General features: G+C 45.1%; 1 protein-coding gene across 2 annotated transcripts in view; it reads right to left on the bottom strand.

Annotated features, from left to right (window-relative positions):
• Positions 1-16,873, bottom strand: part of TNFAIP8 (TNF alpha induced protein 8) — a 115,089-nt gene extending 98,216 nt beyond the window's left edge. Inside the window, exons 1-2 of one of the 2 annotated variants that reach the window (XM_032335430.1) lie at positions 16,717-16,873; positions 14,409-14,489 (exon numbers count right to left, since the gene is read on the bottom strand). Coding sequence is in view for 1 of the 2 variants with exons in the window: in XM_032335428.1 (XP_032191319.1) it covers position 16,717 (1 nt within the window). In the remaining variant the exon portion in view is untranslated. The remainder of the gene's footprint in view (positions 1-14,408; positions 14,490-16,716) is intronic. The other variant, XM_032335428.1, reaches the window with a different exon arrangement.
• Between the last annotated feature and the right edge of the window lie 10,241 nt (positions 16,874-27,114).

The raw sequence follows: 27,114 nt of genomic DNA, 5'->3' as shown, positions 1-27,114 counted from the left end.
CCTTCCCCCCTTTTTTAAAAATCGGCACTGTAATGAACTCTTTTTGTCCTAGAGTGAATTCACTCACGGTTAGCTGTATCAGCATCTTGGATAGATACAGATGGGCTCTCTCCCGTAAGACATAATTCAGCCCATTTCCTCATATGTTAATGCAGTTAACAATTGCTTGTCTTAGCAAGGAAGGGGAACATAAAGATAATCTAAAAATAAACTCACTCGCAAGAGCATCTCAGGACGTTCTGCCGCCTTGGAACCTCCTGGAAAGGCTCGGGACCAGATCTACTTTCCAGAGCCTGAGGCCCCCTCGTGCAGAATTCTTCATTCCACACGCATTTCTTCCAGAGGGTCCCAGGGCTCTCCCCTTCTTGCTCTACCAGGGGCTTTAGCCTCCCTGGCTGACAGGCTTCAAATGACAATGAAAAGTGCAGGTAATAACAACCAGAATCATAGAATTTCTGAGCTGGGGTGCTGGGGTGGGGGCAATGAATCTGCATGCTTTATTGCTTCAAAAAGATGATGGAAGCAAACTTTGTCTACACTATTCCCCTGGGTAGAAAGAATAATGCTTAAAAAGAAAAAAAAAAAAAAAAAGAGGTGAGGAAACTATAGGGGAAGGGCAAAAGAGATGAAGGGCACTCAGAGGTACAAAAACTTGTAGTTACAAAGTAAATAACCCATGAGGATGACCAGTACAGCAGACGGAATATAGTCAATAAAATTGTAATAATTTTGTATGGTGACAGATGGTGATGCCACTTATCTTGGTGAGCATTCTATAATGTATATATTTGTCAAATCATTATGTTGTACACCTAAAACTAACATAATATAATATGCCAACTTTCCTTCAATTAAAAATTTAAAAAAAATGCAGGCTTGCTGATCATGCAAGGCCCAGCTTCAGGAGGAGTACCTCTAAATTATCATATTTGTGGATGGTTTCTCCTGCATTGTGCAGTGCACAACCTAAGTGGCCATTCATGGTCATCCTGAGGAGAGGAATAAAAGAACATTCTGGGAACATACATATATAAAGAGATGGCACACATAGTAAGAAATCCAACAACCTTATTTTTAAATCATTTTGACTTCCTTCTCCACTGAATTCACTACTAGAATGTCTAACAAGTTTCAGAATTTATGGGTTTCACCTCAGTCTCCTGTCCCCTGTTGAGGTGTTAACAAGCAAGTGTTGGTAACAGTGCTGACTTGTAACACTGGAGACAGACAGCTCTCAACAACTGATTTGCAAACCTGGGGTGACGCAAGGCTATGAGACTCTAGAGCTGTATTTGTATTACTCCCCTTCCACTGATGCTACAGAGTCTAAATCAGGGATCTCGAATAGCTCTAAGAAAAGTCTGTTCAAGATCTAAATGTCACAGAGGAGCCAGCTCCATCTTCCAAACCCTTGGAGCCCCGCTTAGTCACTTAATGGCAAGCACCTGCAAACCAGCTAGGTAAAAATCTGTGTTTTTGCGAAAGGAAGTACAGCGATGTGGTTAAGAACCAACAGATTTAAATATCAACTTTGCTTTTGACTTGGGTAACGACTCTGACTCTTGCGGTCTCAATTTCCTCGTTTTTAAAATGGGTACGACAATGACAGAACCCTGGACTTGGCAAGGTACCTGAAAGTTTAGCATAAAATTCCCAGCATACAGTAAGCGCTCAGGAAATCCGGAGCCTCTACCACCCTAGTTGGTTCACACCCGGGCTAATCAGAGGCAAAAGGCAAAAAAACACAGTCATCTAGGAGCAGGAAAAATAGGGAAAAGTCTTCAGTATGATTTCTGTTGAATTAATAAAAGCAGACTGGAAAATGCTTACATTTTCACACAAGCCAATAGTCATCCATGGAAACTCCTAGGAGGAAAGAGTCATTCCCAGGACCGTTTGCTAGATCTGGGGAAAACCTCATGAGGACAGGCCAGCCACAGGAGTGCAGAGTCTGAGCACAGTTCCTCTCCTCAGGACCACTGACCAAGAACAGAAAGGGGGGCAACCAGAGTAATTTCTCATGTCATAGGCAGTTTTTCCATACCACTGACTCACTGGTGCCAGTGAGATTTCTCTGATGTGCTCTAGGCAACGGGGTTCCCGTCTTTCTGCATACCTGAGATCACCTCAGTGTTCACATCCATTGGAGAAGAGACACTATTCCATTACTTCTGGAATCTTCTTCTTTTTTTTTTTTTTTTTCCTAAGATTTTATTTGTTTATTTGAGAAAGAAAGCATGCACACAAGCAGGGGGAGAGCAGACAAAGGGAGAGCGAGAGGAGAAGAGGGAGAAGCAGGCTCTCGGCTGAGCAAGGAGTCTAATGTAGAAGTCGGTCCCAGGACCCTGGCTGGGATCATGATCTGAGCCGAAGGCAGATGCTTCACTGACTGAGCCACCCGGGTGCCCCTTGCTGAAATCTTCTTATTGTTGCTTTTGTAGCATGAATATTTGCAAAAGCTATGTATTACAACCTTTTTTTTTTTTTTTTTCCCTGTTAATTGCGTGGCACTGAGTTGATCAAGAGGAAGGGGGAAATAAATTCTTCAAGGCCCACAGGCCAGGGCCTAACGAAAAGAGCCAGGGTAAGGATGTTGCTGAACTAGCACAGGCCAGGCATAAAAGTGGATGGTCCATGGGTCATACCCACTGGCAAATGTTCTGAGAAGTATGAGATAGCTGAAGTCTAAGGTTCTCAATGCAACTGTCTACAGGAGGCAGGCAGATGAATGAAATGTGTGGCTGCCCAAGCTAATTCAGCAGCAAATAGTAGAGGCTTTGGCCAAACTGGCATCCATGCCCCAGTCACTGGCATTTAATTTTTACCAACTAAACACAGGGTAGTGTTGAACCAAATGCATGGGACATCACATGCAGGCCAAGGGGATCCATTTTGCCATCCTGCTGTGGGTTTCAGCAGCCAAGAAGTGAAGAGCAGAAAGGTCAACCAAGAAAGGAAAGGACAGGTGGCAGCTTCAGTCCCCTGAGAGGCTAAGGTCTGGGCCCACACTGCCAGGGGCCTGGGCCTTAAAACCCACAAGAAGAGGTCAAGCTACGGTCAACCGGGACTGCAAACAGGAATGGAGCCACAGTGGCATTCCGGATGGGGCTGGACCCTCTGGGAGCCAGGGGTTCCCAGGGTGCTGGTAACGTGAGAACATGGCCTGAAAACCTGACTCTAGGACAACCCAGGGCCCCAGGGGCGCTGCAGTCATACACCTGCTGCTGGGGGCGGAGCCTGCCTCAGTGCACAAGGCCTGCTCTGGGGCCAAGCCGCACCTGATTGGAGGAAACAGCCAAAGGGGCGGGGCAGTGCTTGACAGGCTAAAATGGAAAGGAGAAAACCCACATCCTTCCCCAACGATTATTTCATAAACAAGTATATATTTAGCGCTAACTCTGTGCACTTTACAAAGTAGAGCTGAGGTTACAAAGATAAGAACTATCCTTACTCAGAGTAAGTGGCTTATTTTGAGTTAACAGGAGAGAGCAATTACTTGGCACCAGGGTGAGCCAAGTCATTAACCTGGATTCGGTAGCATTTAGCTCACTAATCAATGTATTGGAAGAGTAGGTAGATAATAAATGGAAGGGAATAGGCATACAGCAGAGGCTCTCAGAAGTGCTGAAAGAGTCGTAGGTCATATAGAAGGAAAAAAAATTAAATTATCATCACCAGAATTTTGACAACAATACTTGATCAGAAGAAAATGGGGTTACGTATTTAAGATTCTCAAGAAAAGAAAATGTGGGACAAGGACATTAATACAAAGGTCACTATCAAAAAATTAGGGGATGGGGAACCTGGCAAGTCTCAAGTTGTGAGGTCTAGCCCCACGTTGGGTGTAGAAATTATTTAAAAATAAAATCTTTTAAAAAGAAAGAAATTGGGGCACCTGGGTGGCTCAGTGGGTTAAGCTTCTGCCTTCGGCTCAGGTCATGATCTCAGGGTCCTGAACCCCGCATCGGGATCTCTGCTCAGCGGGGAGCCGGCTTCCTCCTCTCTCTCTCTCTCTCTCTCTCTCTCTCTCGCCTGCCTCGCTGCCTACTTGTGATCTCTCTGTGTGTCAAATAAGTAAATAAAATCTTAAAAAAGAAAAAGTTAAAATTTCAGTGAATTGCAACCCATCAAATATATTTAATTCCATGATTATAACAATAAAAAAAAAATCCATACCTAACTGGTCACCTTTTGAAAACCACAGGAAACCAATTCTTGAAAAGTGGGTAAATCAAAGGAAAGAACCAAATATTCACTCCGGTTTTTTTATGTGAACTGTACCACTCAGTAACCAAATAATAGTCTGAAGGGGCGTCTATCTTAATAAGATGATTACAGCTAAGAAATGAAATGAAAATGGTGCAATTAGAATATACCAGTCTGTAATCCCCAATGAACTAATAGATCCAGACAGCAAGGATCAACAGCTGCAAACAGGAAAAAAGAGTGGAAGAAGCGGACACTTATACTTCCATGAAAGAATCCAATGGCACCTGTCACCTTGCTAAAGCGATCAGACCTGAGTCTGATTAAGCCTCTGGACCCAGATGCAGGAAACACACAGCAAAGATGCAAGCTGAACTTCACCATGAGCACACGTCTTGTTATCAACTCTCTGGGAAACTACAGAGTCAAACAGCCCAGGTCCTTCAACAACAAAAAAAACCCAAATATACACACACAGACACACAAATATATATATGCACACAAATATATACATATGTACATATATATATATAAACACTTTTTTAATATGGGGAGGATGTTAAGGGAATCTGTAGACTCAAAGAGATCTAAAAGACACATCAGGTTTTTTTAAAATGAGCAAGACTGGGGCACCTGGGTGGTTCAGTTGGTTGAGCGACTGCCTTTGGCTCAGGTCATGACCCCGGACTTCCAGGATCGAGTCCCGCATCGGGCTCCCAGCTCCTTGGGGAGTCTGCTTCTCCCTCTGATCTTCTCCTCTCTCATGCTCTCTCTCACTCATTCTCTCTCAAATAAATAAATAAGATCTTTTAAAAAATAATGAGCAAGACTTAACTATCATGACTCTCATGGGTCAGGTTGGTCATCTGGGTGATAAAACCATAAAGAGATGCAAGGAAGTGATTACTATAAAAGTCAGGCTGGCATTTGCTTTTGGAGGGACAAAGGAGAATATGACTGGGGCTGGGTAAGTGAAGGCACTTTGTGGTGTAGCTGGCCAAATGCTGTTTCTTGCCTGGAGGGACGGTTATATGAGTGTTTGTCTTACAGTAAGTCACTAAAGTGTATATTTGCTTTGTGTGGGTTTTGGTATTTGTATTTCATCTTATAATAAAAAAGGTTTATTTAAAAAAAAAAAGGCATTTAGAAAATCTAGGCATGTTAACAGAGAAAGAGCTAACTGCTGGAGGGGATCACAAGGTATAGAGAGGAAAGGGTCCTAGCAGCAGATCAGCCGGGAGCAGGTGTCAGATGAGGCTTTCTGTTTCAAAGAACTTGTGTTTAAGGTAAAAGACTGTATCTATAATGTTCTGATTAAAATTTGCCTTATAACACTTCCAAGAATTTCCTAAAGCTTACAGCAAATGGTGTGCTCCAAAATATTCCAAAGGCAATCTCAGGGCAAAAATGTCCTCTCGGGTACCTACCGGAACTGCCAAAAGCTGTTAGATACTGGGTTCTTACAGACGTGAGAGTCTTTGCTTGATTCAAAGTCCTAGCATTCAGCCTACTCGCTTTGAGTTCCCAGAATTAGCCAAGGAAGGGACACCATTTACTCTCTTCTTTACTCGACCCTCCCAACCCCCCATGCAAGCTATTAGCAACAGGAGATTAAGAGAGCAAATGAACAGAACTTTTCCCCCAAACTTTAGCAATCCTCAAGTCTAACTGAACTGTCATACCCAGGGTGCTGTTACAGCTTTAGCAACGTGAGTTCAGGAACAAAGTGAAGAAATGCAGCCTCCCGGGGTCAGCCCCCATACTGAGCTGTGGGGACAGGACGTTGGAGCAGTGGGTCTGGGAGCAGAAGGCAAGCTTCCTGGCATCAAAGCCACGGGATAAGACATACAACTAGCCCAACATCTGTGTGGCCAACCCCAAACACCCAGGTCTTCCCTGGGGCGGGGGGCAGTCTCCACACGGTGACTGTCAGGAAGCTGTCCCCACTCTTAGACAACATGCCTCAAACAAAGACTCTGTAAACTGGAGGGCACATTTGCCACCACTCAGTTGGGCACTGGGCAGCACGAGCCAATGACGAAAGATACATTTCTCTAGGATATGTCTGAAAACTGTCCACCTTTTTTCCTTTACAAAACAGGACATCAGAGTTATCCTTCCAACTTGAGAAGCTCAGTTCCATGGGTTTTGAATGTCTACCTTCCTAACTTTGAAAGGTGAACTATATCTGAAATAATCCTAGGACTTTTGTCTATGAAGCAGACAGTAGCTGGCTGGAAAGGAAACAGCCTTGGAGAATCCACAGGCAATGAGAGAGTTTGTAGCAGGTTTATAGAGGGGTAATGTGCTGTAGCCGCTCAGAGCATACATAAGCGGGACAAGTGAACTTCTACAGTACGAAGCCCAGTGTGGCCAGGCACCTGTGGGCTTACTTAACCTCCCCAAACCTCAGTTCCTTATCTGTAAACATGGATTAACACTCAGCCCTTTCTCCTGATCTGCTCTAAGTACTCCACAAGTGCGTGTCATTATTGCCATTATGGTTGTGAACGTTTCCAGAAACGTGAAGAATTCTCTATTTGGTGGATACCTTTGAGGTCTGAATGTACGATGCTGTCTCTAAAGTAAATTGTGCTATTTTTCTAAATCCATGACCCTTCCCATTAAAAAACGGTGAGCATTTAAAGCCTGAGCATTAAAATGTCACTACCAGGAGTAATGAAGCCTATGTGGTTTTCAACACCTCCTCCATCTTCTGTTTTTCTCCCCACTCCTCATCATGGGTGGTTAGCTTTAATTCCAGTAAAACCTGGTTTTATCATTCTCAGGAATAGTGAGGGCCTTAGCTACACAGCTTCTAGAATGTGAGAGTCTGGGTCCAGGGAGGGTGCTGCCTGCCCACTTGTCATGCCCTCTCCCTTCTTCCTATTGGCACAGCCAACCTCCCACAGTGGCATTTTCCCCTAATGACTGCCACTTACTTTCACAGTTTCCCTTGTAGCCCCCACTTCACTCACTTCTGCCCCACAAAGCCTGAGGAGACTTCAGGAAAGATTCTATCCTTGGACAGAAAGACATGGACACTGCAGAAGAATAGATTCATCATTGCCCTCCACCCTCCATACACACACACACACACACACTTTGTGCCTTTGGATGGGGTTGGGAACAATGTGCAATACCCGGTGCTGAGGACACCCTTTTCTGCCCCTGAGGCAGCAAGTCTGTTGAAGGAAAGGTAACATGCTAACAATGGGAGAGTGGAAGGATGGGAAGAACTTGGTCCCTGGTGATAACTGTTTAAGCCATTGGTTCGACCTTGGATTGGACCAACCACAGACTGCCCCTCACTCAAGATAACTTAATGACTTTACTGTTCAAACCTGTTTGTTGGGTGTTCTCTTAACCTGCCACCTACAGTATCTGATTGTTACGGCCTGCATTGTGCCCCCCTCCCAAATTCGAATGTTGAAACCTGAGCGTCCAGTACCTCAAAACAGAACTGCATTTGGAGTTAGGATCTTTAAAGACATGATTCACCTAAAATGAGGCCGTTAGGGAAAGCCCTAAGACAAAATGACTGGTGTCCTTATAAGAAGAAAATTGGACACACAGACATGAAGGGCACACACACAGAAGAAGTTGAGAGCATTTGTTCCCTGCAGGCCTGAGCCACAGGAAATTATAAAGGAAGTTCTTCAGGCTGAGAGACAAGAAAATACCCAGATGGAAATGGGCCTATGCTAAAGAATCAAGACCCCAAATATTGTGAATAAGTATATAAGTAGAAAAAAAACCACCTTTTTCTCATGTTTTAATTTTTTCAAAATAGTTATTTAAGGACGAATGGATAAGGAAGATGTGGTCCATATATACTATGGAGTATAATGCCTCCATCAGAAAGGATGAATACCCAACTTTTGTATCAACATGACGGGACTGGAAGAGATTATGCTGAGTGAGATAAGTCAAGCAGAGAGAGTCAATTATCATATGGTTTCACTTATTTGTGGAGCATAACAAATAACATGGAGGACATATGGAGATGGAGAGGAGAAGGGAGTTGAGGGAAATTGGAAGGGGAGGTGAACCATGAGAGACTGTGGACTCTGAAAAACAATCTGAGGGTTTTGAAGGGGCGGGGGATGGGAGGTTGGGGGAGCCAGGTGGTGGGTATTAAGGAGGGCACATATTGCATGGAACACTGGGTGTGGTGCAAAAACAATGAATTCTGTTACACTGAAAAGAAATTTAAAAAATTTTAAAAAATAGTTGTTTAAAGTGCAAAATAGTAACTGCCAATTCAGAGCACTCTACATAGTAGATGTAAACTGTACGACGCTAACGGAAAGACTACCATTTGTAATACCCTTTCATTGTTAGAGAGAGAATTCTGCCCCCTAACATATTCATATTTGGAAGCTCCAACCTCCAATATGACCTTATTCAGAGATAGGCCCTTTAGAGAGATAATTATGGTAAAATGAGATCACAAAGGTGGGACCCTAATCTGACAGGGCCTGTGTCCTTATATAAAGAGAGGGAAACACTAGGGATGCCCTCACAGAGAAAAGATCAGGGGAGGAAATTATGGAAGGTAGCCCTTTGCAAGCCACAGAGAGAAGCCTCAAGGGAAACCAAACTTGCTGACACCTTGAGCCTGGCCTTCCAGCCTCCAGAGCTGGGAGAAATATAGATCTGCTATCAAAGCCGTCCAGTCTGAGCTTCACCAATATGCTGATATACCACACTACTTATTATCAGGGCTGTATAAACCGTAAGGGCAACCATAAAAGGCAACAGAACTTAAAACAGATGGATGGAAGGTAAATTTGGGGTAGATATGCCTGGAGGGAGCTCAAGAGTCAGGTATGCCCCTGCCATCCATCTCCACAAGCCACTTCCCAAACTCTTACAACTGACCCCTTTCCCAAACTACGAGGCTCAAAGCACCCCCGTCCCCCTCAGCATACTGCAGGATGGCTGTCTAGAGAGAGGGGCGCAAGCATGACTCAGAGGAGTCCCTTTATATCCTTGTTGATCCCTGATAGAATATTTAAATCTCAAGGAAAGACAGAGCCTCCTACTAAAATGGCTATTATATATCATCAGAGGCAGACTTCTAATATACCCCATGGCTCTTACCAGAGTGATAAAGAGAGAAGTGACCAGAATTTAGAAATAGGGAAGAAAGTCTCAAGCACTGGCCCAACTCAAAATGAAAAAAAAAAAAAAAAGGAAAAAGAAAAAGAATTTGAAAAAAGAAGAGGGAGGAGGAGGAGAGGAAGTGGAGAAAGTTACAGCAAGGTGGCTTCAAGGAAAGAAACTGTGTTCTCCATCTTGCCATTGCCCACCAATTTGAAATGAGAGGAGCACCCCAAGAAGAGGACAGCCCCAGAGGGGTCGGGACCTCAGGACAGGGAGGGGACCTAGGGCAGCCCTCACTCAGTGATACGCAGTGACCAAGTCTTAGGCCTTGTGCTCCTCCCATTGTCTGCCACTCTTGAAAAAGGGGCGCCCATCCCATATGAAGCCACAGGAGATGGCCTCCAGGCAGCCAGCACCAGCCAATGATGTCAGCAGAGCTGGTGATTGGTAATCTAGATTTTTAACTAACGAACCCTGAGCTGATTTCCTGGGGTCCCTGCTTCACGGCTCTCAATTCTTGGACCTACTTGTGGGACACCACGCTAGGTGTTGATGGTTATTTTTTTGTTTCTGACCTCACCGTTGGTCAACATTCCTCCACCCGGTGAGGACCTACTAGAAAAATCACTTTGTTGTTTCTTAGAATGGGTGAACAGGTGTTCGTTTTGAGCCAGTTCATTTTAATCTTCTTTAAACTTTTAAAACCACTCTGAACTTTCAAGAAATCTGTTCTTTCCACTGCCAAAACCACCTTGGGCCCCCACAAAAACAAACAAAAAATAACCCTACAGATCATCTGTTGCCTGAATAGTCTTCTTATAGAACAAGACATTAAAACTGGTCTCCCAGGCTAGGGTTTTAGAATTTGCTAGGCAGTAGTCAAGGTTTGAGGGGAAGGGTTCAGAAATACAGAGTCCCAGGCCCACTCTGGTAGTGGAGACCAGAAACCTGCATCTTTGGTATCAAGGGTCCCAGGGGATACTGACTTGCTGTTAGGTGGGGAGTTGTGGCCCCTGATGGGCCCTGCACTACAGCAGCACGCTAGAAAAGTTCACAGCTTCATTTGGTCTATCTTCATTTGTGGCTGCCAGATACTCACGCATTCAAACCATCCCACTTGGGGCACAAAGGCCAGGGACCCCCCAGAGCCCCTGTCTCCTCAGAAGGCTCCCCATTGACACACAGTGTCTGACCCTAGCAAGTCACAGCAGCCTGAGCTTTCCCGGTCAGAGAAGCCAAGGAGCAAAATAGCCTGGTGAGTGCCACACAGAGGGGAGGTCTGAGCCCGCTCACCTGTCTCAGGTACACTCTGTGAGTTCCTGGGAGCCTATCCCGTCACCTAGGCAACAAGGGATTCCAGCACTGAAATTAGGAATGCTCTGTCCTTGGGAAGTGATAACATAGATTCAAACACCAGCCTTTCCCAGAAAACTACCTCATCTTTTTAAAGAGAGAAGAGGGGCGCCTGGGTGGCTCAGTCAGTTAAGCGTCTGCCTTTGGCTCAGGTCATAACCCTGAGCCTGGGATTGAGCCCCTCATCAGGCTCTCTGCTCAGCAGGGACTCTGCCTACCCCCCCCACAAGCGTGCTCTCTCTCTCTCTCAAATAAATAAAATCTTTAAAAAAAAAAAAAAGAAGAAGAAGAAGAAGAGGAAGAAAGAGAGAAGAAAGAAACACAAAGGAGTTATTTCCTGATTGCTGACTGGTGGAATCAGTCCGAGACTTACTCCTTAAAGGTTTGGATCATCAAAGATGGTTCTGAACTCCTCAATCCAACATGGTGTCTGCCGATTTTCTCAGAAGACTGACATCTCTGCAGAATTCCTTAGTCACGTGTGTATGTGTGTGTGTGTGTGTGAGAGAGAGAGAGAGAGAGAGAGAGCGAGAGAGCGCGCACGCCTGGACATAGTCAGCTCAAGCTCTTGAACTAGGGAAGGATGAAGACAGCTGGGTGTTCACAAACACACACTACAACCTCTGCCTCCTTCATTTTGGTATTTTGGTTGACAGTGATATTGTAAAAAACTTTTTTTAGTGCTCAGGAGTGGAGAAGGTTGGCTCATTTCAAATATATATGAGGGTATTTCATGCCCTAAAGAGAAAGAGAGAGAGAGAAGTGTGCCCAGCAGACCCTGACCCAGTGGACAACCAAGACGAGGCATTCCCGCCCTCTGGAAATCTCACAGCTTCCCCCCAAAGGCCAGGTCCCCTTGTGACACTGAGGACAGCTGAGACATACCTGCCTGTCTTGGATAATTGGGTTTCATCCAATACTTGATTTAAACAAGGGCCCCCAGAGGTGAAAGGCCAACCCACTGCTCACATCTTAACTGCAACAGGTTTTTCTTAAAAAGCTTTCCTCTTGGGGCACCTTTGTGGTTCCCTCAGTTGAGCATCCGACTCTTGATTTCAGCTCAGGTTATGATGTCAGTGTTGTGAGATCGAGCCCCTCTGCCCCCCAACCCAGGTTGCGTGCGTGGAGCCCGCAGAAGATTCTCTCCCTCCCTCTCCCTCTGCCTCTTGCCCCTGTAATCTTTCTCTCTAGGAAGGAAGGAAGGAAGGGAGGTGAGGAAAGGAAGGAGGGAGGGAAGGAAGGAAGAAAGAAAAGCTTCCCTCATGCACAGGGAGGCTCCCAGGATGCTGGCTTGCCTCATGCTTAGATACGTAAAACCCAGATACCCTCTTCTGGCTCATTTCTCTTTTGAAGCAGCAGCAGCAACAGCAAGATTTCCCTCCATTATCACATGACCCTGCAGCTGGGAATCATTGAAATTGGGCTATATTCACCCCCTTCTCTGGGCTCCTCTGGCATCATGGAAAAAAGAAAGTTCATGCTAAAAACACATGTGGTACAAGTTATGGCTCTTCCTCTCCCCTCCACTCTGACCCAGTACAAACACCATCCTCTCAAAGTGAGCCCAACCTGGCCAAACCGGAGAAGCCCATCCTTTGCCGGGCGCCTTCCACACATGGACACCAGGAGAGGGACGTTCTGCTTTAATCCACATCACAAAACCCAGGACGTAACTACTACCCCCAGTTTTGAGGTAGAGAAACGGGCTCAGAGAGCTTGAGTGGACTATCCAAAGTCACACAGCCGGGGTGGCTGGGACCGGAAGAGGTGAATCCTGCAGAGTCATGTGAACCAACCACATCGTGACTAACCTAGAAGTCATCCTTATTCCCAGTGTTTACGGAAACTACAAGTGGATTTTGGATTTAATTCCATTCTCTATTATTAAAGAAACAAACCTCGATTTGTTTATAAGTCAGCATGGGGTGCTTAAGCAGAGGCCCATTCCTGTGATCCCTCATCCATTTTTTTTTCTTTTTTTGTGAGGCAGATCACTGTATGCCTGCCCCCGCCCCTTGTTACCTCAAGAGAAACATCCCCGAGTTGTTCTATCAACTCTCTCGTTCTAGATAACAGAGTAGATCCTAGAAAAACAAACTTGTAGCTGCCCACCCAGCTTTGCCGCTGGTTCCGAACCTCCACTACCTGGGTCCTGAACCATGAATCCTTGCCTCTAGAGAAAATGCAACAACTCTCTAAAAGGAGGGAAACAAAGTGAAGATCCAGGGAAACAAAGTTCTCTGGAATCAGGCTGATGGCAGTTACAGCCCAGGCCATTTGAAAGGGACATCAGAAGAAAAGTGCTTATTTCTGTTTCTTATCTTTTGAAATAAAAGTATTTTGAAAATGGTTCTTCTATCCTAGGGAAGTGCCTTTACTTCCCTTGGTGAAACTGAAGAATTCTAAACCTACTTTTGCCACTGTCAACCTACCTGCTGGGGCCCGTTCTTACCGACATTTTCCCTGCAAGTTGCCAGCCCTCCTGTGAATAGGAGAGGGCTGTGCACACAGCAAGAGCTCTATCAGTGTCCCTTGTGTGAACCAATGGTAACAACGCCCCCACCCCCGCAAGCTGAAAGAGGGGATACACCCCCAGATTTGTATAACAACAGAAGTTAAGGTCTTAAACCCATAGGACAGATGGTTTCTCACATTCCTGAATGCCTCTTGTTTCTAGAATTATCTACCCTCCACCTATAGCTCATTTCCTCTTCTTACTCCAAAATGTCGAATGCAAACCGGTGTCCACTGGATGCTATTTTATCTCATTTATGTTTTGCAACAAGGTTCACTGAAAAACTTTTTTTTTTTTTTTTTAACCCTCAAAGAAGCACCCACTTTTAGCTGTTGGTAAGCACCACTCACGGAGAAGAGTCTAAAAACTTCAGTCAATTCAGACTCCAGGGCCAGAGTCATCAAAACCAGGGACAGAAGAGCTGAACGGGAAACTGTTACCCCAGGGAAACATAAAGGCTGGGATTTTAAAAGCTCATTTTTAATGTTTGTTGAGTTCTTACTGTGTGCATTTGGTATTAGACGCAGGATGTGGGCAGCGTGAGGAAGGGCGAGGCGAAAAAAGTTGATCTAGCCCCACACACAGTGCCTTCCGTCAACTTCTGTCTCAGACCTGAGCTGACTGAGAATGCCAAACAGGGGGTCAAGGGTCCACTCTCTCTCTTTTTTTTTTTTAACCTAGGTTGACCCCTATGCACGGGCCCAGGGCCCAAGTCAGTGGTCCTGGGACTGGGGTTGCACTAATGCTGGCTTTTGTCTCTGTGAGAAAATAGGTGGCCCTCACTTGTTCTCACTGATCCTCCCCTGCCTCCCAAAGGTTCCCCCACGTTCCATCCCTTCAATGTGAGCAAACCTGGAAGGGGTGGGGAACAGATTCTTCTGAGAGGTGTGTCAGCAAAGCTTAACTCTTGACAGACCACACATGAAATCTTCAAGAAGCAAATGTCTTCATTCCAAAAGGCGGTCCCAAGCAGAAGAAGAATAAGTGGACCCATGAACTTCGAGATCTCCCTAGTGCCCAAAAGCAAAGAGCAACTATCTGAAATTCCCACAACCAGAAACCATCTAGAAATTGACCCCTCCTCCCATATGGCATTTCCTAACAAGTGCTGTTTGGATGCAATCATTTCTCTCCACACACCCTTTCCTCCAGTTTCAACAGAATGAAGAACTGCAGAGAACAGGCCTCAGAAAACACTCTTCTGGTGTGGGGGGAGCATGCTCACCCTAAAGCTTCTTGGCCATTCTGTCAGGATCCCTGAAGGGTCTGCACTCACAAGACCATGCTACCAAGATGAACACTGTAACTGGCAACAGAGACAGAAATGGAAAACTAAGGGGCAATGAAGATGAGATTTTCCAGCTCAAGCTACCCCTTTTCATTGAATTTAAGCAAAGGACACCAAATGGCACAAGAGATTAAAATCTCCCTTAAAGAACAACATTTCAGGGTCCACTCGTCAGAACAACTATGCTTTTGGGGGCCGCTTCTCAGATGCAATGATTTCCCAATGATTCTTAAATTATCCGATAATCTAGATGAATATAGTAGCTTATAAGGCCTACATCTGTTCATGCAAAAATGGTGAATACGAAACAGTCAACATCTAAAGCATTCGCATTTTGCAGGGAGGTAGGTGGTATCCACTTCCAGAAACTATTTACTCAAATAACAGGTAGAAACTCAAAAGGTGGGCCAGGGGTGGGGGAGGCAAGTACTGTGTACCAAGGGGAACAGCCATCCAAAAAACCCTACAAAAAAGCTAATTGTGTTACCAGCTAGAAAATTAGCAATAACTTGCTGACTTAACTCCCCATGTCAGATCTAATTAGAAGGTGGCAATAAATGTTTCCAGGTGTTTAATTAAGTGTGATAATTATTTCTTTCCTTTAAGAGAGATGGAGTCATATGTTTACATTTCACAGCATAATGTTTCCTTAGTTAAAACACCGTGGAAACACTTTTGTGTAACACAGGATTGAAACCAGGATAAAAATATCTGCTGTGATAAGCAGCACTTAAAGTGATTTATCAGCACTTGCTCTCGCATGCCAGCGTACAATGGCAACGTAAAGCTGCTCTGTTCTGGTGATTTTCTTTAGCCACACAGCTTTCTGCCGCCCACCCCCCACCACCCGTACACCTCAACGAAAGATTTCTATTCGACATGTCATTTAATTACCAGCATATCTTAAATGAATTGTCAAGGAAGTGGGGGCATTTTATGGGGCTCTCTCCTTTCATAGTAAGAACATAGCAAGAATACAATGAGATACAGAAGAATTCAGAGAATTCAGAGATACAGAAGAATTCGGCAACCAGGGAATCATTTAGGGATGGATTCAAGTACAGTGTCGCTATCAATTAACCTTTTTTAAATTATTTTTTTAAGATTTTATTTATTTATTTGATAGGCAGAGCTCACAAGTAGGCAGAGAGGCAGGCAGAGAGAGAGAGAGGGGAGGAAGCAGGCTCCCTGCTGAGCAGAGAGCCCGATGTGGGGCTCGATCCCAGAACCCTGGGATCATGACCTGAGCCAAAGGTAGAGGCTTAACCCACTGAGCCACCCAGGCGCCCCTAACCTTTTTTTAAATGCAGAAATGTCCTCTACCTTGAGGTAGTATTGACCTCCTGCCCACCCCCCCCATGAAAGAATTTACACAGGGATGCAAGTAACTCAAGGATTTTGTTGTTCCAGGGCTGGGCTCTCAACTCTTGTCCCCTTCCTTCCACCATCCCGCAGGTCCTGCTCTTTCTAACTACTGCTGTGTTTTAGGAAATCAGTTGGCGCTAGCATTACCGTGTCACTGAATGAATGCACACCCTTTTAGGTGTCAAAGTTCGGTTGGTCAGCCGGAGGGGGGTCTTGAACATGCCTATCAGCCTCCCTGGGTCCCAAAGGGCTCATCAGGTGTCCCTCCATCAGGTGCTTAAGGCTCCAGTGTCACCCGAGCGCGCGCAAGGACACACACATACACACACACACACACACACACAAAACTTTCTTCTGCAAAGGCAGCCTCCACCGAACGACGGAGGTAAAAACTCCAGTGCGTCCGTTTTACCACGCGGGGTTGGATTACAATCTCCGGCCAGCACCTCCGTCTGCAACCTGGGGCACTGTGGTAACCCGGGCAGTCTCCTCTGCACAGCACGAGCTGTTAGCAGGCAGCGGGACACATAGCGGGCTCCGCGTCTACACAAGGAAGGACCGGGTCGCGCGTGGGGCTCAGAGGAGGAGGTGGAAGTGAAGGAAAGGTTCGACCCGAGTCTGTGGTAGGGGCTGCTAGCCGGAGGTCTCAGACAGGCGCCGCGGCGCAGAAACTGGGTAAAACTTCGGGGAGTTTCCGGGGCTGTGCGCGCCTGCACACACACTCTGACACACACGCGCTCACATGCACCCACTCACACCCACTCACTCCCGAAAGTCTGAGGGAGCGGAAGGCGCGCCCCTAGGAGCAGCCGTCAGCCCAGCGGCCGGGGAAGCCCCGAGAGGGAGTATGTGTGAGACCCACGCGCCGGGAGGTACTTACTCTGAAGAGAGGGCGCGGCGGCGCCGGGACACAGAGGCGAACCTGGTGATCTGACGGTGCGGAGTTCGCTAGCGGCTCGAACGCTCGCGGGCTTCCGCGGACGGATCAGCAGCGCGGGCCAGACGCGGCGAGAGAAAAGGGGCCACGGGCCAGGGGCGGGGCGGACTAGGCAGAGGGAGGAACAGAGCGGTCGGGGCGGGGCGGGAGACTGGGCGCCAGGGGCGGGGCTACGGGAGGATCGAGGACGCTGGGGCGGGGCCAGGAGGACGAGCGAACGGGCCGGGGGCGGGGCCACGAGGGGCTAGGAGTCCAGAGGAGGAACTGAGAGGAGGAGCTAGGAGGGTGGGGGCAGAGCACGCGGCGGAGGAGGGGCCAGGGGCGGGGATAAGGCGGGGCCCGACGGTCCGGAGCGGAGCTGAGAGGAGGAGCCAGGAAGCTGGGGGCGGGGAGGACTGGGGAGGAGGAGCCGAGTCGGGGATGTGGGAGGAGCTAGATTGTCGGGGGCGGGCCATGAGGAGAAAGAAGGTCGGGGGCGGAGCTGAGAGGAGGAGCTAGGAATACAGGGGCAAAGCGGGTTGAAGAGCTGAGAGGCGTAGAAGGCGCGGGAGAGGAGGAGGGGCAGGGCTAGCGGAAGGACCTAGGAGGTCAGAGGCGGGAAGGAGAGCCAGGTATCCTGGACTGGGCGAACCCAGCCTGACACCGAGGTGGCACGGCAGGTGCCCCGAAGAAGGCAGGGGAGGGCCGGGCTGCGGCGTGCGAGCTGGATCCGGACTGGAAGGAGGGACGTCTGGACGCGAGGGGTCAGGACTGGCTTGAGGGTCACGTTCGGGCCTCGGTGTCTTCAGTCGCAAAAATGAGATACCAGCCTCATAGTGTGTTGAGACGGTTAAATGAGCTCATACAGGTTTACTGTGCCTGGCACGAAACAGGCATGCATGACTGTTACCAACTGTTGACATTATTATTGATTAGAACTATCCACGTAAGCCCCTAAATCCCACTAATTTTTTTTTTTTTCTTTTTCAGCTTCTACTGGCCTCAAGTCTACCTCGCGATGTCTGACGCATTCATGATTCCTGGTTGCCCTTCACGGAGATTGCAGGGCTTCCTTTCTCAGGTAAAGACTTCATTGGCTCCTTGGAAGCCCGTCTGGTCTCAGTCACTTCTGGGGCTTTCACTGTGACTGCTCCTGCCTGTGGGGTCGAAGACTAGCTCTCCCCCGGGATGGGGCAGAATCTGCCTTCCTTCTGCGGAGGAGCCCCGACCCGGGGTAGAGGTTCATGAAGGTGCTGACCTTCGTAGGAGCACAATGAATCCACAAACATCCATTAAACACCTACTATATGGTGGCTCTGTGCAGGGGGCTGTTAATAATAATATTAGCAAAACTTAGTATGGGCAGGTCACCGTCCTAATCCTCACAACAGCCTATAATGTTGCTCTTAGAGTTACCTTTATTTTTTAAAAAAGATTTTATTTATTTATTTGACAGAGATCACAAGTAGGCAGAGAGGCAGGCAGAGAGAGACAAGGAAGCGGGCTCCCTGCTGAGCAGAAAGCCTGATGCGGGGCTGGATCCCAAGACTCTGGGATCATGACCTGAGCTGAAGGCAGAGGCTTTAACCCACTCAGCCACCCAGGCGCCCCTAGTTACCTTAATTTTACAAAGGAAAATGGAGGCATAGTCAAGTAAAATATCCTGCCCAAAGTTACACATTTAGGGAGTGGCCCAGTATGGCTGGGAGACAGGTAATTAAACACTTTGTAGGTGAAGTAGACCAGAAAATCACAACACATTTGTGTTCAATGCCCCAAATAAGAATATGCACAGGGTTCATAGGTGTTTAGAAAAGAACACTGTCCTGTGGTTATACTATGGGAGGGGGGTGTCAGCAAGACCATCCTGAAAGAGGTGATGTCTGAGTTGGGTTTGGAATTAGGAATAGTAGTTTCAGGAGCATCTATAGGGGGAGAAATGGGCACAATCAACATTTTTCAAGCATTCAGGAGGGTTGAGAAAAAGTAGAGCGTAGGTTGGAATGAAGCTAAAATAACAAAAGAGGACCCTTTAAATTCAAGCGCACCTGGGCGTGCCTGTGTGCGTGTGTGTGTGTGTTCTCACTATAGGAGCTAAACAGCATTAATTTGACCCTTCCTTAGTAGAAAGCCAGAAGGATTTTAATCATGGGGGACATATCAATTGTTGTTCCAGAAAGGTCATTCTGAAAAACAGCAAAGAGAATGCCAGAGCCAGTAAACTTGCTTAGGAAGTTACCGAAATATGACAGGTTGGGATACTGTGGTAGGCATTATACTGAATCTGGGATGGATGTCCACTCCCTAATCCCTGGAACACTTTGCAGATGTGCTTACGTGTAAAGACAATGTGATGGGGAGCTTATGCTGCATTATTTGAGTGGGTCTAATCTAATCATGTGAGTCTGTAAAGTAAAAGAGTGGGTCGGAGAGACTCAAAATATGAGAGGAACTGGACCTAGTTCAGAAACCAAGGAATGCGTGGCCTCTAAAAGTTGGAAATGGATCTCAGCCAACAAAGAGTGGGAATCTCAGTCCTGCGGCCACAAGGAAGTGAACTCTGCCAGTAACCCAACGAAGCAGGGGAAAGGGAATCCTCCCTTAGAGCCTACAGATGGGAACTCAGCTCTTGAGGTGACACTCTGATTTTATCCTGTTGAGATCCACACTGGAATTCTGACCTATAGTACTGTAAAATAATAATTTATGTTGTTTTAAAACCTTATATTGGTGGTAATTTGTTGTGACAGTAATAGGAAACTCATACAGATGCTGAAGGCCTGGAGATTGATGGGATGTGGGGGTTGAGAGAAGGAGAGTCATCTAGGTTGATTCATAGGGTTTCTGGTTTGGCAGGCTCTGTCTTTGGTAATGCCACCCATTAGAGGGAGGGACAAAGACATTTACTTTCTAAATACTTCTTGACTCGGCAGTGGTGCAACTAAATTAGGATTAACAGAGTTTGTACACTCCCATCCTTCCCCACCCCCAAATAATTAGAAATGATTCTTGCCTGAATGCCCATGGGCAGTCATATTTGTCACCACCAACTGAGAACTGTGGTAATCTATATGCCGCGTGTAAACTGGACGACTTAGGACAACGCGCCTTGCTTCTGCTGAGCTAGAAGGAGGCGATTGTCGGCATGACTGTTGTGAGAGTCAGCCAGGAGGTCATGGTGCCTCCAAACTCAGCTCCAGGAACTGTCCCCATTGCTTCACTCCTGTCTCCGTTGTTCCCAGCTGCACCCTAAAACAGCACTGCCCAGAGCCCCTTCTATCTTTTACACGGTTCTACAATCTATCTTCAACATTCCTTTTTTTTTTTTTTTTAACATATTTATTTATTTGACAGAGACAGAGAGAGAAATCATGAGCAGGGGGAGTGACAGAGGGAGAAGCAGACTTCCTGATAAGCAAAGCGCCCAACTCGGGGGTTCCATCCCAAGACCTTGGGATCATGACCTGAGCCAAAGGGAGGTGCTTAACGACTGAGCCACCCAGGTGCCCCTGTTTTCAACATTCTACGCCTGGACTAGTCTCTTATCCTTGGCTTAATTTTTGACTCTTCCTCTGCCTCACATACACTTGCATTTCTCCCAGCTTCCTCTCCTACCCAGCCTAACGCCAACAACCGACACTTCAGCCAGTCACTGCTAGTGCCTCCTCCTATTCCTTTACCTCATCATCCTTTCCTTGTACTCGCCTGGCAAATTTCCAACCAACCATATTTTCGATATGGACTCAAGAAGAACCCGAAAAGGTGAACCTAATTCTCTGCAGACACATAATCTCTAATCTCAGCTAAGTCTGTGTGCAGCCTAGATACCCTCCTGCATCACAAGAGTATGAAGGGGGTTCAATTTTTACCTCTTTCCTTGCGACATCTTTCCCATCCCTTGCCCTTCATGCTCTCGATATCCCTACCTGCTAATATAAAATATACAGATAAGCAATAGTTTTCTCGACTTCCTGTTGGAGCTAGCAAAAATACCATCTACATCCACTCATCGTGGTTTCCTTTCCTCTCATCCCAGAGGATCAGAATAAACCCTCTCACCGGTTGTTTGGGTCCCCCCAGAGCCCTTGCTTCTATCTTACATGGGCTGCATTCAGTTAAATATCCCTTCTGTTTCTCTTTTTGTAAAGATTTTATTTAGTTATTTATGAGAGAGAGAACAAGCAGGGGAGGTGGGGGAAGCAGACTTCCTGCTGAGCAGGGAGCCCCATGTGGGACTCGATATCAGGATCCCAGGATCATGTCCTGAGCCGAAGGAGCCGCTTAACCCACTGAGCCAACCAGGTGTCCCTTTTGTCCTCAACCTCTCAAGTTCTATACTTTCCTTGCAAAACTTTTGGGGAGACTAAGGGGGTGGCTCAGTCGGTTAAGTGACCAACTAACTCTTGGTTTCCATTCAGGTTTCATGATCTCAGGGTCATGAGAAGGAATCCCATGTCAGGTTCCCTGCTGAGAGTGAGGTCTGCTTGGGATTCTCCTTCTCCCTCAGCTCCTGCCCCACTTGCACACTCTCTCGCTTTAAAATAAATCTTTTTAAAATGCTAAGAATAAAAAAATAATGCAAAGTTAAAAATTTTCCATGGACGATGCTACCTTCACTCACTACAACCCACTTTACTAGGGCCATATAGACCCGAGAGGCCAAGGTGCTGCTCATAGAAACATGCAGACCGGCCATCATCTCAGGGCTTATTTAAGGGGGCTTAGGGAAGGAAAGGGACTCTACAATCTCAGGCAACTTGCATTACTGTCTTAAAGAACTATTATTCTTCTACCATATTCACAGTATGATAATATTTAGAAGTTAGCAAAGATATTAACTTTCCTATCCTGCTCGAGCAAATAAACACTTGGATCACTTCATTTTCAAATTAGTTCTTGTGTATTTCCAATGTGGGGTCATAAAAAAAAAAAGTATTAGAATCTAGGAATCTTCTAATCACTAGTCTATTATTGAGTGGCTACGTATATTTTATAAATCCTTGCAGCTCTGTCTGGATTAATGAATCCTCCCAGGCCAAAACTCCCAAGACCCAAGACCACAACACCCTATAAATCACACAAAGTAGTGTGATTTCCATTCAGGTTTCATGATCTCAGGGTCATGAGATGGAATCCCATGTCAGGGGATTTTGCCTACCCAAAATATCTCTCTGCATGCCTGTTTTTGCTTCTACCCAGCTAAAGGTAGGAACTAACTTTAGACACCTTTTTTTTTTTTTTTTTTTAGATTTTGAGATAAAGAGCAAGAACGAGAGAGAGAGAGAGAGAGAGAAAGAGAGAACGAGCTGGGGTATAGGGTAGAGGAAGAGAGAGAGAGGACTACCTGTTAAGCAGGGAGCCCAATGCGGGGCTCGATCCCAGGACCCTGATATCATGACCTGAGCTGAAGGCAGACGCTTAACCAACTGAGCCACCCAGGTGCCCCTAAACGTATTTGTAAGTTTTAAAAAATCATCTGATTCTATTTCTCCTGTACTCTCCTCTCTTTGAAGCCTCGACTATAGTTACTGAACAGCAGGGTTTTTTGTTTTGTTTTGTTTTAGTGCAAGCAAAAAACTCCATGATACCGTGATACGTGCAATAAAAATGTATGCACACATACTCTGGGAGGAGAGTGGAAGTGGCTTATATTCCCTGGATGAACGGGGAAGATTTCACAAAGGAACTTCCACCCAAAAAGGATGAACTGGAGTTTTCCAGCAGAGAGAAGGGCACTCCGGGAAGTGTGGAGAGAGAAAAGGAAGATCAGGTCTCACATTTCCCAGCAGGCTAAAAGCACTGAAGCAAGGCTGTGCCCATTAAACATAGCCAAGGGAAATGCCCGTGTAGCCTTTGTGCTTTAAACATATTTTCATGTAAGTCTGCTAATGAACGTGCCTGATTGTAAACATGGCTGTAACTTCACCACCCTCCCAACTGATTATCTGATGGCTCGCTGCTTCACCTCTTTCTGGGTCTATTTCTCTTCTCAGAGCATTATCATAACATGTAATCTTGTCCTTAATGTAACCACTTGAGTAAAGGGTATATACATTTTTCCAAATAAAGGTGAAGATTAGGTCAGGTAGGAGAATTGTTCAATGTCAGGCAAACCAGAAACTCAAGGATAGAATAAAAATTTGGGGATCAATGATCTTTCCTGACTTACATAGACAGCCCCCCCGCCCCGCCACTGACAGCTAGTACAGGTCCCTGGTAATTATACCTTCATCGCAGAGTATTTTTAACTCTTTATTCAGAATTACTTACCTCCTATGATAACCATCACTGAAACACGCCTCTTCAGAAGAAAGCTTGCTAGAACTATTGCCTCCATCAAAGGGTGACTTTATCCACAATCTTGGACAATTCTGTCAACCACCCTCTCCCCCCAGTGAAAATGAGTTGTTTCCATGTTTCCAGGTGTTCAACCTTTGAGCTATAGAAATTAAAGTGCTGCCCCCAGTTATTCTTCCATGGTTGCCCACTGGACTCCTTGTCTAGGTGGCTTATTTTCTTCTTTTTGAGTCTCTCAAATCTCACTTGAGCCTATCCCAAATACTACAAAGCTTAGTTTTGTTTTGTCTTGTCTTTGTGTAATTCTGCTTTGAAAAGATGTTTTCCTACAAATATGGTCTAAACGCCCTGGAGTTCTCCTGCGTACTTACCCATGAAATGCTAATCCAAGTTGGCAACCCTGCACTTCTAAAACTAGGAAGGGTCCCAGCATGGCAGCCTCACCTGGTGGGCTCTTTTTTTTCCTGGAACAGCCTCTCCCTTTTCTCTCCAATTACCAATCTTCAGAGTAAAGAGTTGTTGGATTAGCTCCTTCTATGTATAGGTTACGTGTGTGTGTGCATGTGTGTGTGCGAGCACACATGGGTCTGTCTCTCTTCCTAACAATGGCCTCATAGATTTTTTTTTTTAAGTATCCAAAATTGTAGTGATTATAAAGTGTCTTGTAATAAGAGACATGGCCAATGTTGTGTTGTCCTTTTGTTGAGATCTCAGAAAAATTTAAGGGTGTGCCATGCAGACCCTTTTTAAGAGCTATTAGAGTTTCTAAGAATCTTAATATGGTATACCACAACAACCTTGGGGTAGCTCAAGGTTATTGAGAACCCATGTCAGAAAAAATGTATGGGTGTGGCTTTTTTCTTAGTGGATTAAGTGAAGTTAATATAGGAGAAACACAGCAAGTTCTTTTTTTTTTTTTTTTAAAGATTTTATTTATTTATTTGACAGAGAGAGATCACAAGTAGGCAGAGAGGCAGGCAGAGAGAGAGAGGAGAAAGCAGGCTCCCCGCTGAGCAGAGAGCCCGATGCGGGACTCGATCCCAGGACCCTGAGTTCATGACCCATGCTGAAGGCAGCGGCTTAACCCACTGAGCCACCCAGGCACCCCAACACAGCAAGTTTTTAAAGCAATTTTACTGGACTGAACTATAAGGAATAGGGATAGCACAAAATGAAAAGAGGACTCTGCACCCTGAAACAACTCTTGCCAAGAAACAGGCTGATACTCTTATCAGTTAAAAACATGGGCCACTTTTACAGAAAAAAGCTCACTCAGAGTTTGAAAGAAAAAACAGCCCAAGGGTGGAGTCAAGAGTTGTGGAGAATTAATTCGAGGATTACTCAAGGGACTGGTGACTTCTCAGCTAAACTTCAGAATCTCTATGGACCAGGTACTACTGTATGACTCCCATTTGCCCTCTTAGAATGGGAGATAGTCATGTATCTCTCTCTTACAACTGTGAGTTTGGTGTGTGCAAGGCACGTAACTTGTCCCCTTAGTTCATAGGTCTTTAGACTGAGAAGTACTGTACACAAGGAACCTCACCCAAGGAGCCAAATACACACTTGGACCTGATTTTGATAATGGGATCATGGTGCTCAAGCCTCACCTGGAAGCAATTAACAGGATGAAAATACTGGAGTTCTGGGGAGTCCTGTGTATGTGGGGAGGGATGTAGATTATAAAATGATTCAACACTTATCTGGGGCTGATGTACTGTATTGCTTAAATTCTGTCACATAGGTCAGACCTACACAGGGTGGACAGTTGTGCAGGGGTAAAACATCTCTACTGTGGAAAGAAATGGATTGTCACACAAATGATTTCTGTCACCTATCTGTATTTGTGGTGGGAGAACCTAAGAAATAATTTCTTACTCCCAGGAGCCTTGTGAAATAATGTGATACTCTGACTGCATGAGCTCCTTCAATTATTGGCCTCATATACACAGGAAACAAGCAGGCAGCAGGGGGGACATGTCATGAAAAACTGAAATACAGACTATAGCAAAAGATACACACCTCTAGAAGACATTTAAGTAATGTGTGTTCAACTTTTTCCAAGTAGACCAAAGGGCAACATTTTAACCTTTCTCCTTAAATAAATATCAAGCACAAAATAGCTCAATCCAAAGAGTATTCTTGACACATCCAGTTCATTCAACAGAGCAGCTCTCAGTCATCAAGTACTGTGTGGTTTAAAGATACAGATCTTCTCTGACTCTTTGGTATCCTGTTACTCAGTGGGGTTTAAAGGAGTTTGGAAGGAGCACCTGGGTGGCCTCTGCCTTCAGCTCAGGTCATGATCTCAGGGTCCTGGATAGAGCCCTGAATCAGGCTCTCTGCTCAGCAGGGAGCCTGCTTCCCCCCCTCTCTGCCTGCCTCTCTGCCTACTTGTGGTCTCTCTCTCTCTGTGTCAAATAAATAAATAAAATCTTTAAAAAATAATAAAAAATAAAGGAGTTTTGGAAAAGTATTAGTTCATTCTTCCCTTTTCCCAAGTTATAGTTTTGCGTATCCTCCATACATATTTCTTTGTCTGTATATACATATAGGACTGAAAAACCTGAAATAATATATGGGATATTTACCTTTAACTTAGAAATCCTTTTCACTAACCTATTTTCGGATCAACAGATACAAATCTGGCATTCTTTATTTTTTTTAATCTTTTTTTTTTTTTAAAGATTTTATTTATTTATTTGACAGACAGAGATCACAAGTAGGCAGAGAGGCAGGCAGAGAGAGAGGAGCCCCGATGTGGGGCTCGATCCCAGGTCTCTGGGATCATGACCTGAGCCAAAGGCAGAGGCTTTAACCAACTGAGCCACCCAGGCGCCCCTATAAATCTGGCATTCTTTTAGTGTTGAGAGAATATTCAATTTCAGGGATGTTTGACAATTTATTTAACCATTTACTGACCAATTAACATTTAGATTTCTAGTTTTTTTTTCCCCCTCCAGATAACTCAATAAACATCTATGTACACATATTTATGTGCATAGGTGCTTTTATCTTTATAGGACAATTTCTCAAAAGTAAGACTACTTAGTGAAAGTACATATATTCAAACTTGACATGCATCTAGGTGACTCTGTGGCAACTTACTCCTACCAGCAGTATTTCAGGGTGCCTGTTTCCTTCCAGCTCTAGCAAACTGATATTGTCCCTTGACTTTATACCAATCTGACAGATGAGATGTGCTATCACATTGTTGCTTTTTTTCTTTTTTTTAACATTCCTTTATCCATTAGGATGAGCATACTTTATACTTTCTGACTTTTTCAATGTCTTGTTCTATGAATTGATTTCTCCAACAACTTCAAAGTTCTCTTTACATATATGGACATTAATAATTTTCCTATTACTATACAAATAGTTCTTATAGTCTACCTGTTATTTTAACTTTGACGATGGTCCCCTTTCATGCCATTACATCTTTTTGTTTAGTGAAATAGGTTTGGCTTTCCAACCCTGTTGAAAAGATCATCACCACTTTAAAATTGTATAAGGATTTTCTTATAGTGGGAATCTTTGTATTGTACTCTTGACTGTTGAGACCAGTGTGAGAAATTCTTGCAATTTCTTAAGTAATTTTTTAAAAAAGGAGAAATAAATTTGGATAAAGTAAAGAAAGGGGGATGGACTTGACTGTCTCATGATTCTACATAAGAAAAATCCTCCACTTCAGAAAATGAGACTTGCAATGTTGTAAACTTTTCTGTCATTACAAAGCCACATTCTCAGAAAATGCACAATTTAAAAAACGTATGTATTTTGATGTACCCATTCCATTAATGTGGATAAAATTTTACATGTATGTATACCACTTTATATTTAAATATACATTTCAACTTTTTATTCTTACCTTTTTTGAATAATGTTTATATATTAAGTTAAAAAGATAATAGAAAAGGAAGAATAAGGTGTTCAGGAAAACTACTCAATCCTTCCTATATTTACCAAATATAAATACAGAAGTTCTCTATTTTAAAATGTCACATATCCTTTAAGTCAACTAAAGTTGCATAAATATTACTTAAAACAATAGCATGCTAAAAAATG

This window comes from Mustela erminea, chromosome 3 (assembly GCF_009829155.1).
Source record: "Mustela erminea isolate mMusErm1 chromosome 3, mMusErm1.Pri, whole genome shotgun sequence".
In the NCBI taxonomy this organism is placed as follows: Eukaryota; Metazoa; Chordata; class Mammalia; order Carnivora; family Mustelidae; genus Mustela; species Mustela erminea.
This window is presented reverse-complemented; position numbering and strand designations above follow the sequence as displayed.